This window comes from Callionymus lyra, chromosome 5 (genome assembly GCF_982586985.1).
Source record: "Callionymus lyra chromosome 5, fCalLyr1.hap1.1, whole genome shotgun sequence".
Lineage (NCBI taxonomy): Eukaryota > Metazoa > Chordata > Actinopteri > Syngnathiformes > Callionymidae > Callionymus > Callionymus lyra.
The window spans coordinates 2,165,584-2,190,451 of NC_141822.1; the positions used below are offsets into that span (position 1 = coordinate 2,165,584).

Here is a 24,868-nt window from a genome sequence, read left to right on the forward strand (position 1 = left end):
TGGGTTCATTTCTTCTCTAGTGTTTAATCATAGGTTCATTTCTTCTCTTGTGTTTAATCATGGGTTCATTTCTTCTCTTGTGTTTAATCATAGGTTAATTTCTTCTCTTGTGTTTAATCATGGGTTCATTTCTTCTCTTGTGTTTAATAATTGGTTAATTTCTTCTCTCTTGTTTAATCATGGGTTCATTTCTTCTCTCATGTTTAATCTTGGGTTCATTTCTTCTCTCATGTTTAATCATGGGTTCATTTCTTCTCTTGTGTTTAATCATGGGTTCATTTCTTCTCTCGTGTTTAATCATGGTTTCATTTCTTCTCTTGTGTCTGATTATGGGTTCATTTCTTCTCTTGTGTTTAATCATGGGTTCATTTCTTCTCTCGTGTTGAAGGATAGGTTCATTTCTTCTCTTGTGTTTAATCATAGGTTCATTTCTTCTCTCGTGTTTAATCATGGGTTCGTTTCTTCTCTTGTGTTTAATCATGTTTTTTTTCTTCTCTCGTGTTTAATCATGGGTTCATTTCTTCTCTCGTGTTTAATCATAGGTTCATTTCTTCTCTTGTGTTTAATCATAGGTTCATTTCTTCTCTTGTGTTTAATCATGGGTTCATTTCTTCTCTTGTGTTTAATCATGGGTTCATTTCTTCTCTTGTGTTTAATCATGGGTTCATTTCTTCTCTTGTGTTTAATAATGAGTTAATTTCTTCTCTTGTGTCTGGTCATGGGTTTGTTTCTTCTCTCGTGTTTGATCATGGGTTCATTTCTTCTTTCGTGTTTAATCATGGGTTAATTTCTTCTCTTGTGTCTGATCATGGGTTTGTTTCTTCTCTTGTGTTTAATCATGGGTTAATTTCTTCTCTCGTGTTTAATCATGAGTTTTTTTCTTCTTGTGTTTAATCATGGGTTCATTTCTTCTCTCATGTTTAATCATGGGTTCATTTCTTCTCTCGTGTTTAATCATGAGTTTTTTTCTTCTTGTGTTTAATAATGGGTTCATTTCTTCTCTTGTGTCCGATCATGGGTTCATTTCTTCTCTCGTGTTTAATCATGAGTTTTTTTCTTCTCTCGTGTTTGATCATGGGTTTGTTTCTTCTCTCGTGTTTAATCATAGGTTCATTTCTTCTCTTGTGTTTAATCATGGGTTCATTTCTTCTCTTGTGTTTAATAATTGGTTAATTTCTTCTCTCTTGTTTAATCATGGGTTAATTTCTTCTCTAGTGTTTAATCATAGGTTCATTTCTTCTCTTGTGTTTAATCATGGGTTCATTTCTTCTCTTGTGTTTAATCATAGGTTAATTTCTTCTCTTGTGTTTAATCATGGGTTCATTTCTTCTCTTGTGTTTAATAATTGGTTAATTTCTTCTCTCCTGTTTAATCATGGGTTCATTTCTTCTCTCGTGTTTAATCTTGGGTTCATTTCTTCTCTCATGTTTAATCATGGGTTCATTTCTTCTCTTGTGTTTAATCATGGGTTCATTTCTTCTCTCGTGTTTAATCATGGTTTCATTTCTTCTCTTGTGTCTGATTATGGGTTCATTTCTTCTCTTGTGTTTAATAATGGGTTCATTTCTTCTCTCGTGTTGAAGGATAGGTTCATTTCTTCTCTTGTGTTTAATCATAGGTTCATTTCTTCTCTCGTGTTTAATCATGGGTTCGTTTCTTCTCTTGTGTTTAATCATGTTTTTTTTCTTCTCTCGTGTTTAATCATGGGTTCATTTCTTCTCTCGTGTTTAATCATAGGTTCATTTCTTCTCTCGTGTTTAATCATAGGTTCATTTCTTCTCTTGTGTTTAATCATAGGTTCATTTCTTCTCTTGTGTTTAATCATGGGTTCATTTCTTCTTTCGTGTTTAATCATGGGTTCATTTCTTCTCTCGTGTTTAATCATGGGTTCATTTCTTCTCTTGTGTTTAATCATGGGTTCATTTCTTCTCTCGTGTTTAATCATCGGTTCATTTCTTCTCTCGTGTTTAATCTTGGGTTTGTTTCTTCTCTTGTGTTTAATCATGGGTTCATTTCTTCTCTCGTGTTTAATAATGGGTTCATTTCTTCTCTTGTGTTTAATCATGGGTTAATTTCTTCTCTCGTGTTTAATCATCGGTTCATTTCTTCTCTTCTGTTTAATAATTGGTTAATTTCTTCTCTCTTGTTTAATCATGGGTTCATTTCTTCTTTCGTGTTTAATCATGGGTTCATTTCTTCTCTCGTGTTTAATAATGGGTTCATTTCTTCTCTTGTGTTTAATCATAGGTTAATTTCTTCTCTCGTGTTTAATCATGGGTTTGTTTCTTCTCTTGTGTTTAATCATGTTTTTTTTCTTCTCTCGTGTTTAATCATGGGTTCATTTCTTCTCTCGTGTTTAATCATAGATTAATTTATTCTCTAGTGTTTAATCATGGGTTCATTTCTTCTCTCGTGTTTAATCATCGGTTCATTTCTTCTCTTCTGTTTAATAATTGGTTAATTTCTTCTCTCTTGTTTAATCATGGGTTCATTTCTTCTTTCGTGTTTAATCATGGGTTCATTTCTTCTCTCGTGTTTAATTATGGGTTCATTTCTTTCGTGTTTAATCATGAGTTAATTTCTTCTCTCGTGTTTAATCATGGGTTCATTTCTTCTCTCGTGTTTAATCATGGGTTCATTTCTTCTCTCGTGTTTAATCATGGGTTCATTTCTTCTCTCGTGTTTAATCATGGGTTCATTTCTTCTCTCGTGTTTAATCATGGGTTCATTTCTTCTCTTGTGTTTAATCATGGATTAATTTCCTCTCTCGTGTTTAATCATAGGTTAATTTCTTCTCTCGTGTTTAATAATGGGTTCATTTCTTCTCTTGTGTTTAATCATAGGTTCATTTCTTCTCTCGTGTTTAATCATGGGTTTGTTTCTTCTTTTGTGTTTAATCATGTTTTTTTTCTTCTCTCGTGTTTAATCATGGGTTCATTTCTTCTCTTGTGTTTAATCATAGATTAATTTCTTCTCTAGTGTTTAATCATGGGTTCATTTCTTCTCTCGTGTTTAATCATGGGTTCATTTCTTCTCTTCTGTTTAATAATTGGTTAATTTCTTCTCTCTTGTTTAATCATGGGTTCATTTCTTATTTCGTGTTTAATCATGGGTTAATTTCTTCTCTCGTGTTTAATCATGGGTTCATTTCTTCTCTTGTGTTTAATCATAGGTTCATTTCTTCTCTTGTGTTTAATCATAGGTTCATTTCTTCTCTTGTGTTTAATCATGGGTTCATTTCTTCTCTCATGTTTAATCATAGATTCATTTCTTCTCTAGTGTTTAATCATGGGTTCATTTCTTCTCTCGTGTTTAATCATGGGTTCATTTCTTCTCTCGTGTTTAATCATGGGTTCATTTCTTCTTTCGTGTTTAATCATGGGTTCATTTCTTCTCTTGTGTTTAATCATGGGTTCATTTCTTCTTTCGTGTTTAATCATGGGTTCATTTCTTCTTTCGTGTTTAATCATGGGTTCATTTCTTCTCTTGTGTTTAATCATGGGTTCATTTCTTCTTTCGTGTTTAATCATGGGTTCATTTCTTCTCTTGTTTAATCATGGGTTCATTTCTTCTTTCGTGTTTAATCATCGGTTCATTTCTTCTCTCGTGTTTAATCATGGGTTCATTTCTTCTTTCGTGTTTAATCATGGGTTCATTTCTTCTCTCGTGTTTAATCATGGGTTCATTTCTTCTCTCGTGTTTAATCATGGGTTCATTTCTTCTCTTGTGTTTAATCATGGGTTCATTTCTTCTCTCGTGTTTAATCATGGGTTCGTTTCTTCTCTCGTGTTTAATCATGGGTTCATTTCTTCTCTCGTGTTTAATCATGGGTTCATTTCTTCTCTTGTGTTTAATCATAGGTTCATTTCTTCCCTCGTGTTTAATCATGGGTTCATTTCTTCTTTCGTGTTTAATCATGGGTTCATTTCTTCTTTCGTGTTTGATCATGGGTTTGTTTCTTCTCTCGTGTTTAATCATGGGTTCATTTCTTCTTTCGTGTTTGATCATGGGTTTGTTTCTTTCGTGTTTAATCATGGGTTCATTTCTTCTCTCGTGTTTAATCATGGGTTCATTTCTTCTCTCGTGTTTAATCATGGGTTCATTTCTTCTCTCGTGTTTAATCATGGGTTCATTTCTTCTCTCGTGTTTAATCATGGGTTCATTTCTTCTCTCGTGTTTAATCATGGGTTCGTTTCTTCTCTCGTGTTTAATCATGGGTTCATTTCTTCTCTCGTGTTTAATCATGGGTTCATTTCTTCTCTTGTGTTTAATCATAGGTTCATTTCTTCTCTCGTGTTTAATCATGGGTTCATTTCTTCTTTCGTGTTTAATCATGGGTTCATTTCTTCTTTCGTGTTTGATCATGGGTTTGTTTCTTCTCTCGTGTTTAATCATGGGTTCATTTCTTCTCTCGTGTTTAATCATGGGTTCATTTCTTCTTTCGTGTTTAATCATGGGTTCATTTCTTCTTTCGTGTTTGATCATGGGTTTGTTTCTTCTCTCGTGTTTAATCATGGGTTCATTTCTTCTCTCGTGTTTAATCATGGGTTCATTTCTTCTTTCGTGTTTAATCATGGGTTCATTTCTTCTCTCGTGTTTAATCATGGGTTCATTTCTTCTCTCGTGTTTAATCATGGGTTCATTTCTTCTCTCGTGTTTAATCATGGGTTCATTTCTTCTCTCGTGTTTAATCATGGGTTCGTTTCTTCTCTCTTGTTTAATCATGGGTTCATTTCTTCTCTCGTGTTTAATCATGGGTTCATTTCTTCTTTCGTGTTTAATCATGGGTTCATTTCTTCTCTTGTGTTTAATCATGGGTTCATTTCTTCTTTCGTGTTTAATCATGGGTTCATTTCTTCTTTCGTGTTTAATCATGGGTTCATTTCTTCTCTTGTGTTTAATCATGGGTTCATTTCTTCTTTCGTGTTTAATCATGGGTTCATTTCTTCTTTCGTGTTTAATCATGGGTTCATTTCTTCTCTTGTGTTTAATCATGGGTTCATTTCTTCTTTCGTGTTTAATCATGGGTTCATTTCTTCTCTTGTTTAATCATGGGTTCATTTCTTCTTTCGTGTTTAATCATCGGTTCATTTCTTCTCTCGTGTTTAATCATGGGTTCATTTCTTCTTTCGTGTTTAATCATGGGTTCATTTCTTCTTTCGTGTTTGATCATGGGTTTGTTTCTTCTCTAGTCCGGCTTCACCTTCGGGATGATCATCCTGGTCCTCACCGGCATGTTGATGCTCTACTGTTGCATCATCTCGCTCAAGTCGCCCAAATCCATACGTGAGTTGAAGGTCAAGGTTCAATTTTGTTCCGATGATCCAAACACTTTTCTTGATGTGATCACTTGTGACAGCAAGTATGTGTAGATGTTGTTCAACAGGAAATGACTGTTCTTTTACGACACTGACTTGTGAGCGTGTTAACCACGACTCTTCTAAAGTGTTGATCTTCTGCGCAGCTTACGTGGACACGTCCGACTGGGAGTTTCCAGACGTGTGTCATCACTACTTTGGGAAGTTTGGTCAGTGGTCCAGCCTGATCTTCTCCACCGTCTCACTGGTGGGAGCCATGGTGGTCTACTGGGTCCTCATGTCCAACTTCCTCTACAACACTGGCCAGTTCATCTACAGTGAGTGTTTCTTCTCAGGTCACTGATCTTCTACTGTCTGTACATGAAGCATCTCAGCAGTAACGGCTCTGGTCTTATCACCGCGTAAAACATAACGAGCGTTTTAACTTGATTTTACGAGATGGAAAAGCTGTGACCAATAACTCCTGACCTTTCATACAGACGTGCACGTGATCATGGGTGCGACTGTGCACGTGACCACGGGTGCGACTGTTCACGTGACCACAGGTGCGACTGTTCACGTGACCACAGGAGCGACTGTGCACGTGACCACAGGAGCGACTGTGCACGTGACCACAGGAGCGACTGTTCACGTGACCACAGGAGCGACTGTGCACGTGACCACAGGAGCGACTGTGCTGTTACAACGAAAAAAGATGTTTAATGCCGAAAACCTGGACTTGAACTGATTCGTACTGCCGTGTTACTGCCGCGTTACTGCCGTGTTACTGCCGCGTTACTGCCGTGTTACTGCCGTGTTACTGCCGCGTTACTGCCGTGTTACTGCCGTGCCGCGTTACTGTCCCGTTACTGTCCCGTTACTGTCCCGTTACTGTCCCGTTACTGTTGCGCTGGTGTCGCGTTACTGTCGCGTTACTGTCGCGTTACTGTCGCGTTACTGTCGCGTTACTGTCGCGTTACTGTCCCGTTGGTGTCGCGTTACTGTCCCGTTGGTGTTGCGTTACTGTTGCGTTGGTGTCGCGTTACTGTTGTGTGGTGTCGCGTTACTGTCGCGTTGGTGTCGCGTTACTGTTGCGTTGGTGTCGCGTTGCTGTCGCGTTACTGTCGCGTTGCTGTCGCGTTACTGTCGCGTTACTGTCCCGTTGGTGTTGCGTTACTGTTGCGTTGGTGTCGCGTTATTGTTGCGTTGGTGTCGCGTTACTGTCGCGTTGGTGTCGCGTTACTGTTGCGTTGGTGTCGCGTTACTGTCGCGTTGGTGTCGCGTTACTGTTGCGTTGGTGTCGCGTTACTGTCGCGTTGGTGTCGCGTTACTGTCGCGTTGGTGTCGCGTTGGTGTCGCGTTACTGTCCCGTTGGTGTCGCGTTACTGTTGCGTTACTGTCCCGTTGGTGTCGCGTTACTGTTGCGTTGGTGTCGCGTTACTGTTGTGTTGGTGTCGCGTTACTGTCCCGTTGGTGTCCCGTTGGTTTCGCGTTGGTGTCGCGTTGGTGTCGCGTTGGTGTCGCGTTGGTGTCGCGTTGGTGTCGCGTTGGTGTTGCGTTACTGTCCCGTTGGTGTCGCGTTACTGTCGCGTTACTGTCCCGTTGGTGTCGCGTTGGTGTCGCGTTACTGTCGCGTTACTGTCCCGTTACTGTCCCGTTGGTGTCGCGTTGGTGTCGCGTTACTGTCGCGTTGGTGTCGCGTTGGTGTCCCGTTGGTGTCGCGTTGGTGTCGCGTTGGTGTCGCGTTACTGTCGCGTTACTGTCGCGTTACTGTCGCGTTGGTGTCGCGTTGGTGTCGCGTTACTGTCGCGTTGGTGTCGCGTTACTGTCCCGTTGGTGTCGCGTTACTGTCGCGTTACTGTCACGTTACTGTCGCGTTACTGTCGCGTTACCGTCGCGTTACCGTCGCGCTACCGTCGCGTTACCGTCGCGTTACCGTCGCGTTACCGCCGCGTTACCGTCGCGTTACCGTCGCGTTACCGTCGCGTTACCGCCGCGTTACCGTCGCGTTACCGTCGCGTTACCGTCGCGTTACCGTCGCGTTACCGTCGCGTTACCGTCGCGCTACCGTCGCGTTACCGTCGCGTTACCGTCGTGTTGGTGTCGCGTTACTGCCGTGTTATTGTCGCTTTACTGCCGTGTTACTGCTGTGTTATTTTAAACCCACATCTTCTGCTTCACAGACTACACTCACAATGTGAGCTCAGCAGATTCAGAGTACGGAACCAACGGATCAAACAAAGGTACAATCTTTAATTATTACTTATATGGTCGTCACTTCCTACAAGATTAGAATCTGTCACAACTTTACCAATAAACACAATTTACACAACACAACACAACTTTACCTTTAAACACAACTTACACAACACAACACAACTTTACCTATAAACACAACTTACACAACACAACACAACTTTACCTATAAACACAACTTACACAACACAACACAACTTTACTAAACATGCAATGATGGAATTAAGCAGACGAACACAAATGTCTTGTGAGATACATTTTATAATATGAATGAATAGATGAATAAACTATGTTTTACAAAGAAAATACATTTGTGAAAAACCAAACCATTCTTAAAAAAATAAATCGCATAAAATAATAAAGAAAATTATTTTAAATGTGATTTTATATTATTTTTTGAAGGTAGAAATATATAATGAGGGAAGAACATGATTTAAATAATTTGAAAATGATTATTTAGAAAAACAATATCATTTAATTGCAAATGAATAATAAAGACAATGATTTTAAATGTGATAAAATTTAAATAAAGAGATTATTAGGGAAGAAGATGATTTTAATAATAATATATAAATCAAATAATTGCACGATAAATAATTTGATTCATGAAAGAGAGAAAAAATAATAAATAAAAAATAAAACGATATTAAATGTATATTCAAGTCAACGGACGTGTCTCACAATAAAAAAACACAAATGTCAATCATTCTGATTGACGTTGTCATGGTAACACCAGACAGTTTAACCTTCACTTTGTGTCACGATTGTGTGTTTTTTGTCGCTCGTCTTGAGTTTGTTCTTCTCTCTCCTCCGCAGTCATCTGTCCGTTCCCCAACATCAACCCTCCAGCAAACCTCTCGCTGGGATTCGACCCGACAACCTCCGTCCACAGCAACGTGAGCAGCTCCTTCGAGCAGTGGTGGAGCAAAACCAACACCATCCCTCTGTACCTGATCCTGCTGCTGCTGCCGCTGCTGTGTCTGCGCTCGGCCTCCTTCTTCGCCAGGTTCACCTTCCTGGGTCAGTGAATATATTGAGTATATGTTTATGTATTTAACATGTACTTCCTGGGTCAGTGAATATATTGAGTATATGTATTTAACATGTACTTCCTGGGTCAGTGAATATATTGAGTATATGTTTATGTATTTAACATGTACTTCCTGGGTCAGTGAATATATTGAGTATATGTTTATGTATTTAACATGTACTTCCTGGGTCAGTGAATATATTTTGTATATGTATTTAACATGTACTTCCTGGGTCAGTGAATATATTGAGTATATGTTTATGTATTTAACATGTACTTCCTGGGTCAGTGAATATATTGAGTATATGTTTATGTATTTAACATGTACTTCCTGGGTCAGTGAATATATTGAGTATATGTTTATGTATTTAACATGTACTTCCTGGGTCAGTGAATATATTGAGTATATGTTTATGTATTTAACATGTACTTCCTGGGTCAGTGAATATATTGAGTATATGTTTATGTATTTAACATGTACTTCCTGGGTCAGTGAATATATTGAGTATATGTTTATGTATTTAACATGTACTTCCTGGGTCAGTGAATATATTGAGTATATGTTTATGTTGTTGTGACTCTTGTGTACTTGAGTGACTCGTTGTTGTTGTGACTCTTGTGTGACTCTTGTATGACTCGTTGTGTGACTCTTGTGTGACTCTTATGTGACTGGTTGTATGACTCGTTGTGTGACTCTTGTATGACTCGTTGTGTGACTCTTGTATGACTCTTGTATGACTCGTTGTGTGACTCTTGTATGACTCGTTGTGTGATTCGTTGTGACTCGTTGTGTGACTCTTGTATGACTCGTTGTGTTACTCGTTGTGTGACTCGTTGTATGACTCGTTGTGTGACTCTTGTATGACTCGTTGTGTGACTCTTGTATGACTCGTTGTGTGACTCTTGTATGACTCGTTGTGTGATTTGTTGTGACTCGTTGTGTGACTCTTGTATGACTCGTTGTGTGACTCGTTGTGTGACTCGTATGACTCGTTGTGTGACTCTTGTGTGACTCTTGTGTGACTCTTGTATGACTCGTTGTGTGACTCTTGTGTGACTCGTTGTGTGACTCGTTGTGTGACTCTTGTGTGACTCTTGTATGACTCGTTGTGTGACTCTTGTGTGACTCTTGTATGACTCGTTGTGTGACTCTTGTATGACTCGTTGCGTGATTCGTTGTGACTCGTTGTTTGACTCTTGTATGACTCGTTGTGTGACTCTTGTATGACTCGTATGACTCGTTGTGTGACTCTTGTGTGACTCTTGTATGACTCGTTGTGTGACTCTTGTATGACTCGTATGACTCGTTGTGTGACTCTTGTATGACTCGTTGTATGACTCGTTGTGTGACTCGTTGTTTGACTCTTGTATGACTCGTTGTGTGACTCTTGTATGACTCGTTGTGTGATTCGTTGTGACTTGTTGTGTGACTCTTGTATGACTCGTTGTGTGACTCGTTGTGTGACTCGTTGTATGACTCGTTGTGTGACTCTTGTGTGACTCTTGTGTGACTCTTGTATGACTCGTTGTGTGACTCTTGTGTGACTCGTTGTATGACTCGTTGTGTGACTCTTGTATGACTCGTTGTGTGACTCTTGTGTGACTCTTGTATGACTCGTTGTGTGACTCTTGTATGACTCGTTGCGTGATTCGTTGTGACTCGTTGTGTGACTCTTGTATGACTCGTATGACTCGTTGTGTGACTCTTGTATGACTCGTTGTATGACTCGTTGTGTGACTCGTTGTGTGACTCTTGTATGACTCGTTGTATGACTCGTTGTGTGACTCTTGTGTGACTCTTGTATGACTCGTTGTGTGACTCGTTGTGTGACTCTTGTATGACTCGTATGACTCGTTGTGTGACTTTTGTGTGAATCTTGTGTGATTCTTGTATGACTCGTTGTATGACTCGTTGTGTGACTCGTTGTGTGACTCTTGTATGACTCGTTGTATGACTCGTTGTATGACTCGTTGTGTGACTCTTGTATGACTCGTTGTGTGACTCGTTGTGTGACTCGTTGTGTGAATCTTGTATGACTCGTTGTGTGACTCTTGTGTGACTCTTGTGTGACTCTTGTATGACTCGTTGTATGACTCGTTGTGTGACTCTTGTATGACTCGTTGTGTGACTCTTGTGTGACTCGTTGTGTGACTCTTGTATGACTTGTTGTATGACTCGTTGTTTGACTCTTGTGTGACTCTTGTATGACTCGTTGTATGACTCGTTGTTTGACTCTTGTGTGACTCTTGTATGACTCGTTGTATGACTCGTTGTGTGACTCTTGTATGACTTGTTGTATGACTCGTTGTTTGACTCTTGTGTGACTCTTGTATGACTTGTTGTATGACTCGTTGTTTGACTCTTGTGTGACTCTTGTATGACTCGTTGTATGACTCGTTGTATGACTCGTTGTGTGACTCTTGTATGACTCGTTGTATGACTCGTTGTGTGACTCTTGTATGACTCGTTGTGTGACTCGTTGTGTGACTCTTGTGTGACTCGTTGTGTGACTCTTGTGTGACTCGTTGTATGACTCGTTGTATGACTCGTTGTGTGACTCTTGTATGACTACTTGTGTGATTCGTTGTGACTCGTTGTATGACTCGTTGTGTGACTCGTTGTGTGACTCTTGTATGACTCCTGTATGACTCGTTGTATGACTCGTTGTGTGACTCTTGTGTGACTCTTGTGTGACTCGTTGTATGACTCGTTGTGTGACTCTTGTATGACTACTTGTGTGATTCGTTGTGACTCGTTGTGTGACTCGTTGTGACTTGTTGTTTGACTCGTTGTGTGACTCGTTGTGTGACTCGTTGTGTGACTCTTGTGTGACTCATTGTGTGACTCTTGTGTGACTCGTTGTGTGACTCTTGTGTGACTCGTTGTGTGACTGTTGTATGACTCGTTGTGTGACTCGTTGTGTGACTCGTTGTGTGACTCGTTGTGTGACTCGTTGTGTGACTCGTTGTGTGACTCTTGTATGACTCGTTGTGTGACTCGTTGTGTGACTCTTGTGTGACTCGTTGTGTGACTCGTTGTGTGACTCGTTGTATGACTCGTTGTGTGACTCGTTGTGTGACTCTTGTGTGACTCGTTGTGTGACTCTTGTGTGACTCTTGTGTGACTCGTTGTGTGACTCTTGTGTTACTCGTTGTGTGACTCGTTGTGACTCGTTGTGTGACTATTATGTGACTCGTTGTGTGACTCTTGTATGACTCGTTGTGTGACTCGTTGTGACTCGTTGTGTGACCATTATGTGACTCGTTGTGTGACTCTTGTATGACTCGTTGTGTGACTCGTTGTGTGACTCTTGTATGACTCGTTGTGTGACTCGTTGTGTGACTCATTGTGTGACTCGTTGTGTGACTCTTGTATGACTCGTTGTGTGACTCGTTGTGTGACTCGTTGTGTGACTCGTTGTATGACTCGTTGTGTGACTCGTTGTATGACTCGTTGTTTGACTCTTGTGTGACTCTTGTATGACTCGTTGTATGACTCGTTGTATGACTCGTTGTGTGACTCTTGTGTGACTCTTGTATGACTCGTTGTATGACTCGTTGTATGACTCGTTGTGTGACTCGTTGTGTGACTCGTTGTGTGACTCGTTGTGTGACACTTGTGTGACTCGTTGTGTGACTCTTGTATGACTCGTTGTATGACTCGTTTGACTCTTGTATGACTCGTTGTATGACTCGCTGTGTGACTCGTTGTTTGACTCTTGTATGACTCGTTGTATGACTCGTTGTGTGACTCTTGTATGACTCGTTGTGTGACTCGTTGTGTGACTCTTGTATGACTCGTTGTGTGACTCGTTGTGTGACACTTGTGTGACTCTTGTGTGACTCGTTGTGTGACTCTTGTGTGACTCTTGTATGACTCGTTGTATGGCTCGTTGTTTGACTCTTGTATGACTCGTTGTATGACTCGTTGTGTGACTCTTGTATGACTCGTTGTGTGACTCGTTGTGTGACTCTTGTATGACTCGTTGTGTGACTCGTTGTGTGACTCGTTGTGTGACTCGTTGTGTGACTCTTGTGTGACTCGTTGTGTGACTCGTTGTGTGACTCTTGTGTTACTCGTTGTGTGACTCGTTGTGACTCGTTGTGTGACTATTATGTGACTCGTTGTGTGACTCTTGTATGACTCGTTGTGTGACTCGTTGTGACTCGTTGTGTGACCATTATGTGACTCGTTGTGTGACTCTTGTATGACTCGTTGTGTGACTCGTTGTGTGACTCTTGTATGACTCGTTGTGTGACTCGTTGTGTGACTCATTGTGTGACTCTTGTATGACTCGTTGTGTGACTCGTTGTGTGACTCGTTGTATGACTCGTTGTGTGACTCGTTGTATGACTCGTTGTTTGACTCGTTGTGACTCGTTGTGTGACCATTATGTGACTCGTTGTGTGACTCTTGTATGACTCGTTGTGTGACTCGTTGTGTGACTCTTGTATGACTCGTTGTGTGACTCGTTGTGTGACTCTTGTGTGACTCTTGTATGACTCGTTGTATGACTCGTTGTGTGACTCGTTGTATGACTCGTTGTATGACTCGTTGTGTGACTCTTGTGTGACTCTTGTATGACTCGTTGTATGACTCGTTGTGTGACTCTTGTATGACTCGTTGTGTGACTCGTTGTGTGACTCTTGTGTGACTCTTGTGTGACTCGTTGTGTGACTCTTGTGTGACTCTTGTATGACTCGTTGTGTGACCATTATGTGACTCGTTGTGTGACTCTTGTATGACTCGTTGTGTGACTCTTGTATGACTCGTTGTGTGACCATTATGTGACTCGTTGTGTGACTCTTGTATGACTCGTTGTGTGACTCTTGTATGACTCGTTGTGTGATTTGTTGTGACTCGTTGTGTGACTCTTGTATGACTCGTTGTGTGACTCGTTGTGTGACTCGTATGACTCGTTGTGTGACTCTTGTGTGACTCTTGTGTGACTCTTGTATGACTCGTTGTGTGACTCTTGTGTGACTCGTTGTGTGACTCTTGTGTGACTCTTGTATGACTCGTTGTGTGACTCTTGTGTGACTCTTGTATGACTCGTTGTGTGACTCTTGTATGACTCGTTGCGTGATTCGTTGTGACTCGTTGTTTGACTCTTGTATGACTCGTTGTGTGACTCTTGTATGACTCGTATGACTCGTTGTGTGACTCTTGTGTGACTCTTGTATGACTCGTTGTGTGACTCTTGTATGACTCGTATGACTCGTTGTGTGACTCTTGTATGACTCGTTGTATGACTCGTTGTGTGACTCGTTGTTTGACTCTTGTATGACTCGTTGTGTGACTCTTGTATGACTCGTTGTGTGATTCGTTGTGACTTGTTGTGTGACTCTTGTATGACTCGTTGTGTGACTCGTTGTGTGACTCGTTGTATGACTCGTTGTGTGACTCTTGTGTGACTCTTGTGTGACTCTTGTATGACTCGTTGTGTGACTCTTGTGTGACTCGTTGTATGACTCGTTGTGTGACTCTTGTATGACTCGTTGTGTGACTCTTGTGTGACTCTTGTATGACTCGTTGTGTGACTCTTGTATGACTCGTTGCGTGATTCGTTGTGACTCGTTGTGTGACTCTTGTATGACTCGTATGACTCGTTGTGTGACTCTTGTATGACTCGTTGTATGACTCGTTGTGTGACTCGTTGTGTGACCCTTGTATGACTCGTTGTATGACTCGTTGTGTGACTCTTGTGTGACTCTTGTATGACTCGTTGTGTGACTCGTTGTGTGACTCTTGTATGACTCGTATGACTCGTGTGACTTTTGTGTGAATCTTGTGTGATTCTTGTATGACTCGTTGTATGACTCGTTGTGTGACTCGTTGTGTGACTCTTGTATGACTCGTTGTATGACTCGTTGTATGACTCGTTGTGTGACTCTTGTATGACTCGTTGTGTGACTCGTTGTGTGACTCGTTGTGTGAATCTTGTATGACTCGTTGTGTGACTCTTGTGTGACTCTTGTGTGACTCTTGTATGACTCGTTGTATGACTCGTTGTGTGACTCTTGTATGACTCGTTGTGTGACTCTTGTGTGACTCTTGTGTGACTCGTTGTGTGACTCTTGTATGACTTGTTGTATGACTCGTTGTTTGACTCTTGTGTGACTCTTGTATGACTCGTTGTATGACTCGTTGTTTGACTCTTGTGTGACTCTTGTATGACTCGTTGTATGACTCGTTGTATGACTCGTTGTGTGACTCTTGTATGACTTGTTGTATGACTCGTTGTTTGACTCTTGTGTGACTCTTGTATGACTTGTTGTATGACTCGTTGTTTGACTCTTGTGTGACTCTTGTATGACTCGTTGTATGACTCGTTGTATGACTCGTTGTGTGACTCTTGTATGACTCGTTGTATGACTCGTTGTGTGACTCTTGTATGACTCGTTGTGTGACTCGTTGTGTGACTCTTGTGTGACTCGTTGTGTGACTCTTGTGTGACTCGTTGTATGACTCGTTGTGACTCTTGTATGACTACTTGTGTGATTCGTTGTGACTCGTTGTATGACTCGTTGTGTGACTCGTTGTGTGACTCTTGTATGACTCTTGTATGACTCGTTGTATGACTCGTTGTGTGACTCTTGTGTGACTCTTGTGTGACTCTTGTGTGACTCGTTGTATGACTCGTTGTGTGACTCTTGTATGACTACTTGTGTGATTCGTTGTGACTCGTTGTGTGACTCTTGTGTGACTCGTTGTGTGACTCGTTGTGACTTGTTGTATGACTCGTTGTGTGACTCGTTGTGTGACTCGTTGTGTGACTCTTGTGTGACTCGTTGTGTGACTCTTGTGTGACTCGTTGTGTGACTCTTGTGTGACTCGTTGTGTGACTGTTGTATGACTCGTTGTGTGACTCGTTGTGTGACTCGTTGTGTGACTCGTTGTGTGACTCGTTGTGTGACTCTTGTATGACTCGTTGTGTGACTCGTTGTGTGACTCGTTGTGTGACTCGTTGTGTGACTCTTGTGTGACTCGTTGTGTGACTCGTTGTGTGACTCGTTGTATGACTCTTGTGTGACTCGTTGTGTGACTCTTGTGTGACTCTTGTGTGACTCGTTGTGTGACTCTTGTGTTACTCGTTGTGTGACTCGTTGTGACTCGTTGTGTGACTATTATGTGACTCGTTGTGTGACTCTTGTATGACTCGTTGTGTGACTCGTTGTGACTCGTTGTGTGACCATTATGTGACTCGTTGTGTGACTCTTGTATGACTCGTTGTGTGACTCGTTGTGTGACTCTTGTATGACTCGTTGTGTGACTCGTTGTGTGACTCATTGTGTGACTCGTTGTGTGACTCTTGTGTGACTCGTTGTGTGACTCGTTGTGTGACTCGTTGTGTGACTCGTTGTATGACTCGTTGTGTGACTCGTTGTATGACTCGTTGTTTGACTCTTGTGTGACTCTTGTATGACTCGTTGTATGACTCGTTGTGTGACTCGTTGTATGACTCGTTGTATGACTCGTTGTGTGACTCTTGTGTGACTCTTGTATGACTCTTGTATGACTCGTTGTATGACTCGTTGTGTGACTCTTGTATGACTCGTTGTGTGACTCGTTGTGTGACACTTGTGTGACTCGTTGTGTGACTCTTGTGTGACTCTTGTATGACTCGTTGTATGACTCGTTTGACTCTTGTATGACTCGTTGTATGACTCGCTGTGTGACTCGTTGTTTGACTCTTGTATGACTCGTTGTATGACTCGTTGTGTGACTCTTGTATGACTCGTTGTGTGACTCGTTGTGTGACACTTGTGTGACTCTTGTGTGACTCGTTGTGTGACTCTTGTGTGACTCTTGTATGACTCGTTGTATGGCTCGTTGTTTGACTCTTGTATGACTCGTTGTATGACTCGTTGTGTGACTCTTGTATGACTCGTTGTGTGACTCGTTGTGTGACTCTTGTATGACTCGTTGTGTGACTCGTTGTGTGACTCGTTGTGTGACTCGTTGTGTGACTCTTGTGTGACTCGTTGTGTGACTCGTTGTGTGACTCTTGTGTTACTCGTTGTGTGACTCGTTGTGACTCGTTGTGTGACTATTATGTGACTCGTTGTGTGACTCTTGTATGACTCGTTGTGTGACTCGTTGTGACTCGTTGTGTGACCATTATGTGACTCGTTGTGTGACTCTTGTATGACTCGTTGTGTGACTCGTTGTGTGACTCTTGTATGACTCGTTGTGTGACTCGTTGTGTGACTCATTGTGTGACTCTTGTATGACTCGTTGTGTGACTCGTTGTGTGACTCGTTGTATGACTCGTTGTGTGACTCGTTGTATGACTCGTTGTTTGACTCTTGTGTGACTCTTGTATGACTCGTTGTGTGACTCTTGTGTGACTCTTGTGTGACTCGTTGTGTGACTCTTGTGTGACTCTTGTATGACTCGTTGTGTGACCATTATGTGACTCGTTGTGTGACTCTTGTATGACTCGTTGTGTGACTCGTTGTGTGACTCTTGTATGACTCGTTGTATGACTCGTTGTATGACTCGTTGTTTGACTCTTGTATGACTCGTTGTATGACTCGTTGTGTGACTCTTGTATGACTCGTTGTGTGACTCTTGTATGACTCGTTGTGTGACTCGTTGTGTGACTCGTTGTGTGACTCTTGTATGACTCGTTGTGTGACTCGTTGTGTGACTCTTGTGTGACTCTTGTGTGACTCGTTGTGTGACTCGTTGTGTGACTCGTTGTGTGACTCTTGTGTGACTCGTTGTGTGACTCGTTGTGTGACTCTTGTATGACTCGTTGTGTGACTCGTTGTGTGACTCTTTATGACTCGTTGTGTGACTCGTTGTGTGACTCGTTGTGTGACTCGTTGTGTGACTCGTTGTGTGACTCGTTGTGTGACTCGTTGTGTGACTCTTTATGACTCGTTGTATGACTCGTTGTGTGACTCGTTGTGTGACTCTTGTATGACTCGTTGTGTGACTCGTTGTGTGACTCTTTATGACTCGTTGTGTGACTCGTTGTGTGACTCGTTGTGTGACTCGTTGTGTGACTCTTGTGTGACTCGTTGTGTGACTTGTTGTGTGACTCGTTGTGTGACTCGTTGTGTGACTCGTTGTGTGACTCGTTGTGTGACTCTTGTGTGACTCGTTGTGTGACTTGTTGTGTGACTCGTTGTGTGACTCGTTGTGTGACTCGTTGTGTGACTCGTTGTGTGACTCGTTGTGTGACTCGTTGTGTGACTCTTGTGTGACTCTTGTGTGACTCGTTGTGTGACTCGTTGTGTGACTCTTGTGTGACTCTTGTGTGACTCGTTGTGTGACTCGTTGTGTGACTCGTTGTGTGACTCGTTGTGTGACTCTTGTGTGACTCTTGTGTGACTTGTTGTGTGACTCGTTGTGTGACTCGTTGTGTGACTCTTGTGTGACTCGTTGTGTGACTCGTTGTGTGACTCTTGTGTGACTCGTTGTGTGACTCGTTGTGTGACTCTTGTGTGACTCGTTGTGTGACTCTTGTGTGACTCGTTGTGTGACTCTTGTGTGACTCGTTGTGTGACTCGTTGTGTGACTCTTGTGTGACTCGTTGTGTGACTCGTTGTGTGACTCTTGTATGACTCTTGTATGACTCGTTGTGTGACTCGTTGTGTGACTCGTTGTGTGACTCGTTGTGTGACTCGTTGTGTGACTCGTTGTGTGACTCTTGTGTGACTCGTTGTGTGACTCGTTGTGTGACTCTTGTATGACTCGTTGTGTGACTCGTTGTGTGACTCTTGTATGACTCGTTGTGTGACTCGTTGTGTGACTCGTTGTGTGACTCTTGTGTGACTCTTGTGTGACTCTTGTGTGACTCGTTGTGTGACTCTTGTGTGACTCGTTGTGTGACTCGTTGTGTGACTCTCCACAGGAACCATCTCGGTCGTGTACCTCATCGTTCTCGTCACGACCAAAGTCTTCCGTCTCGGCATCAACCTTGAGTTCCACTGGTTTGAATCCACGGAATACTTCGTTCCAGGTAAACACACCTGAACGTCAGTTGTGTAGATGTTTGTGTAGAAGGTGTGCGTCGCTCAAACGACTGACGACACGTGTTGTCCTCAGAGTTCCGGCTGATGTTCCCTCAGCTCACCGGCGTCCTGACGCTCGCCTTCTTCATCCACAACTGCATCATCACGCTGATGAAGAGCAACCGACACCAGGAGAACAACGTGAGTCGTGTTTCCATGACGACCACTTCACTTTTATTAGTAAATATCACCTCAATGTTCTGCAAGAACTTATATGTACGTGTATTTAAGGTAAATACAATAATAAACACAGAACAAAAGTGTTTTGTCTCAGAACTGAACTCATGAAGACGTTTTTGACTCTGATTTGTTCTCATCGTCACGACGTTCATGAAACATTTGACTCTGTGGGAGGAAACCAGAGTATCTGGAGGAAACTTAATGGACGCTAAAATACTACAGTACAATCTTGATAAAATACTAGTACAATCTTAATTTAATGGATGCTAAAATACTACTGTACAATCTTGATAAAATACTAGTACAATCTTGATTTAATGGATGCTAAAATACTACAGTACAATCTTGATAAAATACTAGTACAATCTTGATTTAATGGACGCTTAAATACTACAGTACAATCTTGATAAAATACTAGTACAATCTTGATTTAATGGATGCTAAAATACTACAGTACAATCTTGATAAAATACTAGTACAATCTTGATTTAATGGATGCTAAAATACTACAGTACAATCTTGATAAAATACTAGTACAATCTTGATTTAATGGACGCTTAAATACTACAGTACAATCTTGATAAAATACTAGTACAATCTTGATAAAATACTAGTACAATCTTGATTTAATGGACACTAAAATGCTAGAGTACAATCTTGATAAAATACTAAAGTACAATCTTGATTTAATGGATGCTAAAATGCTAGAGTAGAATCTTGATAAAATACTAGAGTACAATCTTGATTTATTGGACGCTAAAATACTAATGTACAATCTTGATAAAATACTAAAGTACAATCTTGATAAAATACTAAAGTACAATCTTGAGAATACTAAAGTACAATCTTGATAAAATACTAAAGTACAATCTTGATAAAATACTAGTACAATCTTGATTTAATGGAGGCTAAAATACTAGAGTACAATCTTGATTTATTGGACGCTAAAATACTAAAGTAAAATCTTGATAAAATACTAAAGTACAATCTTGAGAATACTAAAGTGCAATCTTGATAAAATACTAAAGTACAATCTTGATAATACTAAAGTACAATATTGATAAAATACTAAAGTACAATCTCTATTTAATGGACACTAAAATACTAAAGTACAATCTTGATAATACTATAGTACAATCTTGATGAAATACTAAAGTACAATCTTGATTTAATGGATGCTAAAATACTAGAGTAGAATCTTGATAAAATACTAGAGTACAATCTTGAGAATACTAAAGTACAATCTTGAGAATACTAAAGTACAATCTTGATAAAATACTAAAGTACAATCTTGATAATACTAAAGTACAATCTTGATAAAATACTAAAGTACAATCTCTATTTAATGGACACTAAAGTACAATCTTGATAATACTAAAGTACAATCTTGATTTAATGGATGCTAAAATACTAGAGTAGAATCTTGATAAAATACTAGAGTACAATCTTGAGAATACTAAAGTACAATCTTGATAAAATACTAAAGTACAATCTTGATAATACTAAAGTACAATCTTGATAAAATACTAAAGTACAATCTCTATTTAATGGACACTAAAATACTAAAGTACAATCTTGATAATACTAAAGTACAATCTTGATAATACTAAAATACAATCTTGATAAAATACAAAAGTACAATCTTGATAATACTAAAGTACAATCTTGATAAAATACTTAAGTACAATCTTGATAAAATACTAAATTACAATTTTGATAAAATACTAAAGTACAATCTTGATAAAATACTAAAGTACAATCTTGATAGTACCAAAGTACAATCTTGATAAAATACTAAAGTACAATCTTGATAAAATACTAGTACAAACTTGATAAAATACAAAAGAAAATCTTGCCCAGAATGAAAATACAAAATTAAGAAACCAAATATAACAACACAAATAGAAATACAACGTAGTACAGATGACACTGAACATGTACTTGTACTCTTGTTCCAGGTGAGGGACCTGTCGATCGCGTACCTGCTGGTGGGACTGACGTACTTGTACATCGGATCCATGATCTTCGCTGCCTTTCCTTCTCCTCCTCTGGCCAAAGACTGCATTGAACCTGTAAGATCTTCACCTTCAACTCTTTCATTCGCTTCTTTAAGATCTTCACCTTCAACTCTTTCATTCGCTTCTTTAAGATCTTCACCTTCAACTCTTTCATTCGCTTCTTTAAGATCTTTACCTTCAACTCTTTCATTCACTTCTTTAAGATCTTCACCTTCAACTCTATCATTCACTTGTTTAAGATCTTCACCTTCAACTCTTTCATTCGCTTCTTTAAGATCTTCACCTTCAACTCTTTCATTCACTTCTTTAAGATCTTCACCTTCAACTCTATCATTCACTTCTTTAAGATCTTCACCTTTAACTCTTTCATTCGCTTCTTTAAGATCTTCACCTTTAACTCTTTCATTCGCTTCTTTAAGATCTTCACCTTCAACTCTTTCATTCGCTTCTTTAAGATTTTCACCTTCAACTCTTTCATTCACTTCTTTAAGATCTTCACCTTCAACTCTATCATTCACTTCTTTAAGATCTTCACCTTTAACTCTTTCATTCGCTTCTTTAAGATCTTCACCTTCAACTCTTTCATTCACTTCTTTAAGATCTTCACCTTTAACTCTTTCATTCGCTTCTTTAAGATCTTCACCTTTAACTCTTTCATTCGCTTCTTTAAGATCTTCACCTTCAACTCTTTCATTCACTTCTTTAAGATCTTCACCTTCAACTCTTTCATTCACTTCTTTAAGATCTTCACCTTCAACTCTATCATTCACTTCTTTAAGATCTTCCCCTTTAACTCTTTCATTCGCTTCTTTAAGATCTTCACCTTCAACTCTTTTATTCGCTTCTTTAAGATCTTCACCTTCAACTCTTTCATTCACTTCTTTCTCACCATCTCAAGGTCGTCATGAAGGTCAAATAAATATTGTTTACACATAGTTTGATGATCTAATCATTCCAAAAATAAATGTTTTTATTATCAATGAAATTCAATATAAAAGTATCGTTTTAATCATGATCGTCTGTGTCGTCGCATGATTGACAGTTTGATCAGTATCTCTGTGATCTGTTGCTTTTGTCTGGAGACTCTATTATACACACATTTATATATTTTATATAAAAGACGATTTTATAAAATCAAATGTTGAATAAGGACTTATCTAAAGGATTATCTAAAGCTCGATCTGTAAAAATCGATTTATTTTGAAAGCATTTGATGTTTATAGAAATAGAAATAATTTAATTCAATTATCAATTAAAAATGATAAATAATTCAAGTAATACATTTTATTAAAAAATAAAATCTTTAAAAACATGAAAGAAGTATAACTTTTGAAAAGGGAAAACTTCTCCATGACGACACTGATGTATGAGCGTTGATGAAGGGCTGAAGGCGTGTATCCTCTCGTCCTCAACAGAACTTCCTGGACAACTTTCCCAGCAGCGACGTGATGGTGTTCGTGGCTCGAAGCTGTTTGTTGTTCCAGATGATCACGGTTTACCCTCTGCTGGGTTACCTGGTCAGAGTCCAGATGATGGGACAGATCTTTGGCAGCGCATATCCAAGGTATTCATCCTCTCATCCGCGGGCCAGGAAGGAAGGAATTAACGTATGAATGAAGGAAGGAAGGAAGGAATGAATGAACATATCAATGAAGGAAGGAAGGAATGAACGTATGAATGAAGGAAGGAAGGAAGGAATGAATGAACATATCAATGAAGGAAGGAAGGAAGGAATGAACGAATGAATGAAGGAAGGAAGGAATGAACGTATGAATGAAGGAAGGAATGAATGAACATATTAATGAAGGAAGGAAGGAAGGAATGAACGAATGAATGAAGGAAGGAAGGAATGAACGTATGAATGAAGGAAGGAAGGAAGGAATGAATGAACATATTAATGAAGGAAGGAAGGAATGAACGAATGAATGAAGGAAGGAAGGAATGAACGTATGAATGAAGGAAGGAAGGAAGGAATGAATGAACATATTAATGAAGGAAGGAAGGAATGAAAATATTAATGACGGAAGGAAGGAAGGAATGAATGAACATATTAATGAAGGAAGGAAGAAAGGAATGAACGAATGAATGAAGGAAGGAAGGAATGAACATATGAGTGAGGAAAGAAGGAAGGAATGAATGAACATATTAATGAAGGAAGGAAGGAATGAACGAATGAATTAAGGAAGGAAGGAATGAACATATTAATGAAGGAAGGAAGGAAGGAATGTATGAATGAAGGAATGAATGAATGAACATATTAATGAATGAAGGAAGGAAGGAAGGAATGAATGAACATATTAATGAAGGAAGGAAGGAATGAACATATTAATGAAGGAAGGAAGGAATGAATGTATGAATGAAGGAAGGAATGAATGAACATATTAATGAAGGAATGAATGAATGAATGAAGGAAGGAATGAACGTATGAATGAAGGAAGGAAGGAAGGAAGGAATGAATGAACATATTAATGAAGGAAGGAATGAATGAACGAATGAATGAAGGAAGGAAGGAATGAACGTATGAATGAAGGAAGGAAGGAAGGAATGAATGAACATATTAATGAAGGAGGGAAGGAATGAACATATTAATGAAGGAAGGAATGTATGAATGAAGGAAGGAATGAATGAACATATTAATGAAGGAAGGAATGAACGAATGAATGAAGGAAGGAAGGAATGAACGTATGAAAAAAGGAAGGAAGGAAGGAATGAATGAACATATTAATGAAGGAAGGAAGGAATGTACATATTAATGAAGGAAGGAAGGAATGAATGAACATATTAATGAAGGAAGGAAGGAATGAACATATTAATGACGGAAGGAAGGAAGGAAGGAATGAATGAACATATTAATGAAGGAAGGAAGGAAGGAAGGAATGAATGAACATATTAATGAAGGAAGGAAGGAAGGAAGGAAGGAATGAACGAATGAATGAAGGAAGGAAGGAATGAACGTATGAATGAAGGAAGGAAGGAATGAACGTATGAATGAAGGAAGGAAGGAAGGAATGAATGAACATATTAATGAAGGAAGGAAGGAAGGAATGAACGAATGAATTAAGGAAGGAAGGAATGAACATATTAATGAAGGAAGGAAGGAAGGAAGGAATGTATGAATGAAGGAAGGAATGAATGAACATATTAATGAAGGAAGGAATGTACGAATGAATGAAGGAAGGAAGGAATGAACGTATGAAGGAAGGAAGGAAGGAATGAATGAACATATTAATGAAGGAAGGATGGAATGTACATATTAATGAAGGAAGGAAGGAATGAATGAAAATATGAATGAAGGAAGGAAGGAATGAACATATTAATGAAGAAAGGAAGGAAGGAATGAAGGAATGAATGAACATGTTAATGAAGGAAGGAAGGAAGGAATGAATGAACATATTAATGAAGGAAGGAAGGAATGAATGAACATATTAATGAAGGAAGGAAGGAAGGAATGAACATATTAATGAAGGAAGGAAGGAAGGAAGGAATGAACGTATGAATGAAGTAAGGAAGGAATGAATGAACATATTAATGAAGGAAGGAAGGAATGAATGAACATATTAATGAAGGAAGGAAGGAAGGAATGAACGTATGAATGAAGGAAGGAAGGAATGAATGAACATATTAATGAAGGAAGGAAGGAAGGAATGAATGTATGAATGAAGGAAGGAAGGAATGAATGAACATATTAATGAATGAAGAAAGGAAGGAAGGAATGAACGTATGAATGAAGGAAGGAAGGAATAAATGAACATATTAATGAAGGAAGGAAGGAAGGAATGAATGTATGAATGAAGGAAGGAAGGAACGTATGAATGAAGGAAGGAAGGAACGTATGAAGGAAGGAAGGAATGAACATATGAATGAAGGAAGGAAGGAAGGAATGAATGAACATATTAATGAAGGAAGGAAGGAAGGAATGAACGTATGAATGAAGGAAGGAAGGAATGAATGAACATATTAATGAATGAAGAAAGGAAGGAAGGAATGAACGTATGAATGAAGGAAGGAAGGAATGAATGAACATATTAATGAAGGAATGAAGGAAGGAAGGAACGTATGAA

At 39.6% G+C, this 24,868-nt stretch overlaps 1 protein-coding gene across 1 annotated transcript in view; it reads left to right on the forward strand.

Annotated features, from left to right (window-relative positions):
- The window catches only part of slc38a9 (solute carrier family 38 member 9), a 41,134-nt gene that overhangs the window by 14,313 nt on the left and 1,953 nt on the right, over positions 1–24,868 (forward strand). The window contains exons 6-13 of the mRNA XM_087790446.1: positions 5,193–5,286; positions 5,465–5,635; positions 7,481–7,540; positions 8,370–8,573; positions 18,450–18,557; positions 18,644–18,750; positions 20,748–20,861; positions 22,223–22,371. Coding sequence (XP_087646572.1) covers positions 5,193–5,286; positions 5,465–5,635; positions 7,481–7,540; positions 8,370–8,573; positions 18,450–18,557; positions 18,644–18,750; positions 20,748–20,861; positions 22,223–22,371 — 1,007 coding nt within the window. The remainder of the gene's footprint in view (positions 1–5,192; positions 5,287–5,464; positions 5,636–7,480; positions 7,541–8,369; positions 8,574–18,449; positions 18,558–18,643; positions 18,751–20,747; positions 20,862–22,222; positions 22,372–24,868) is intronic.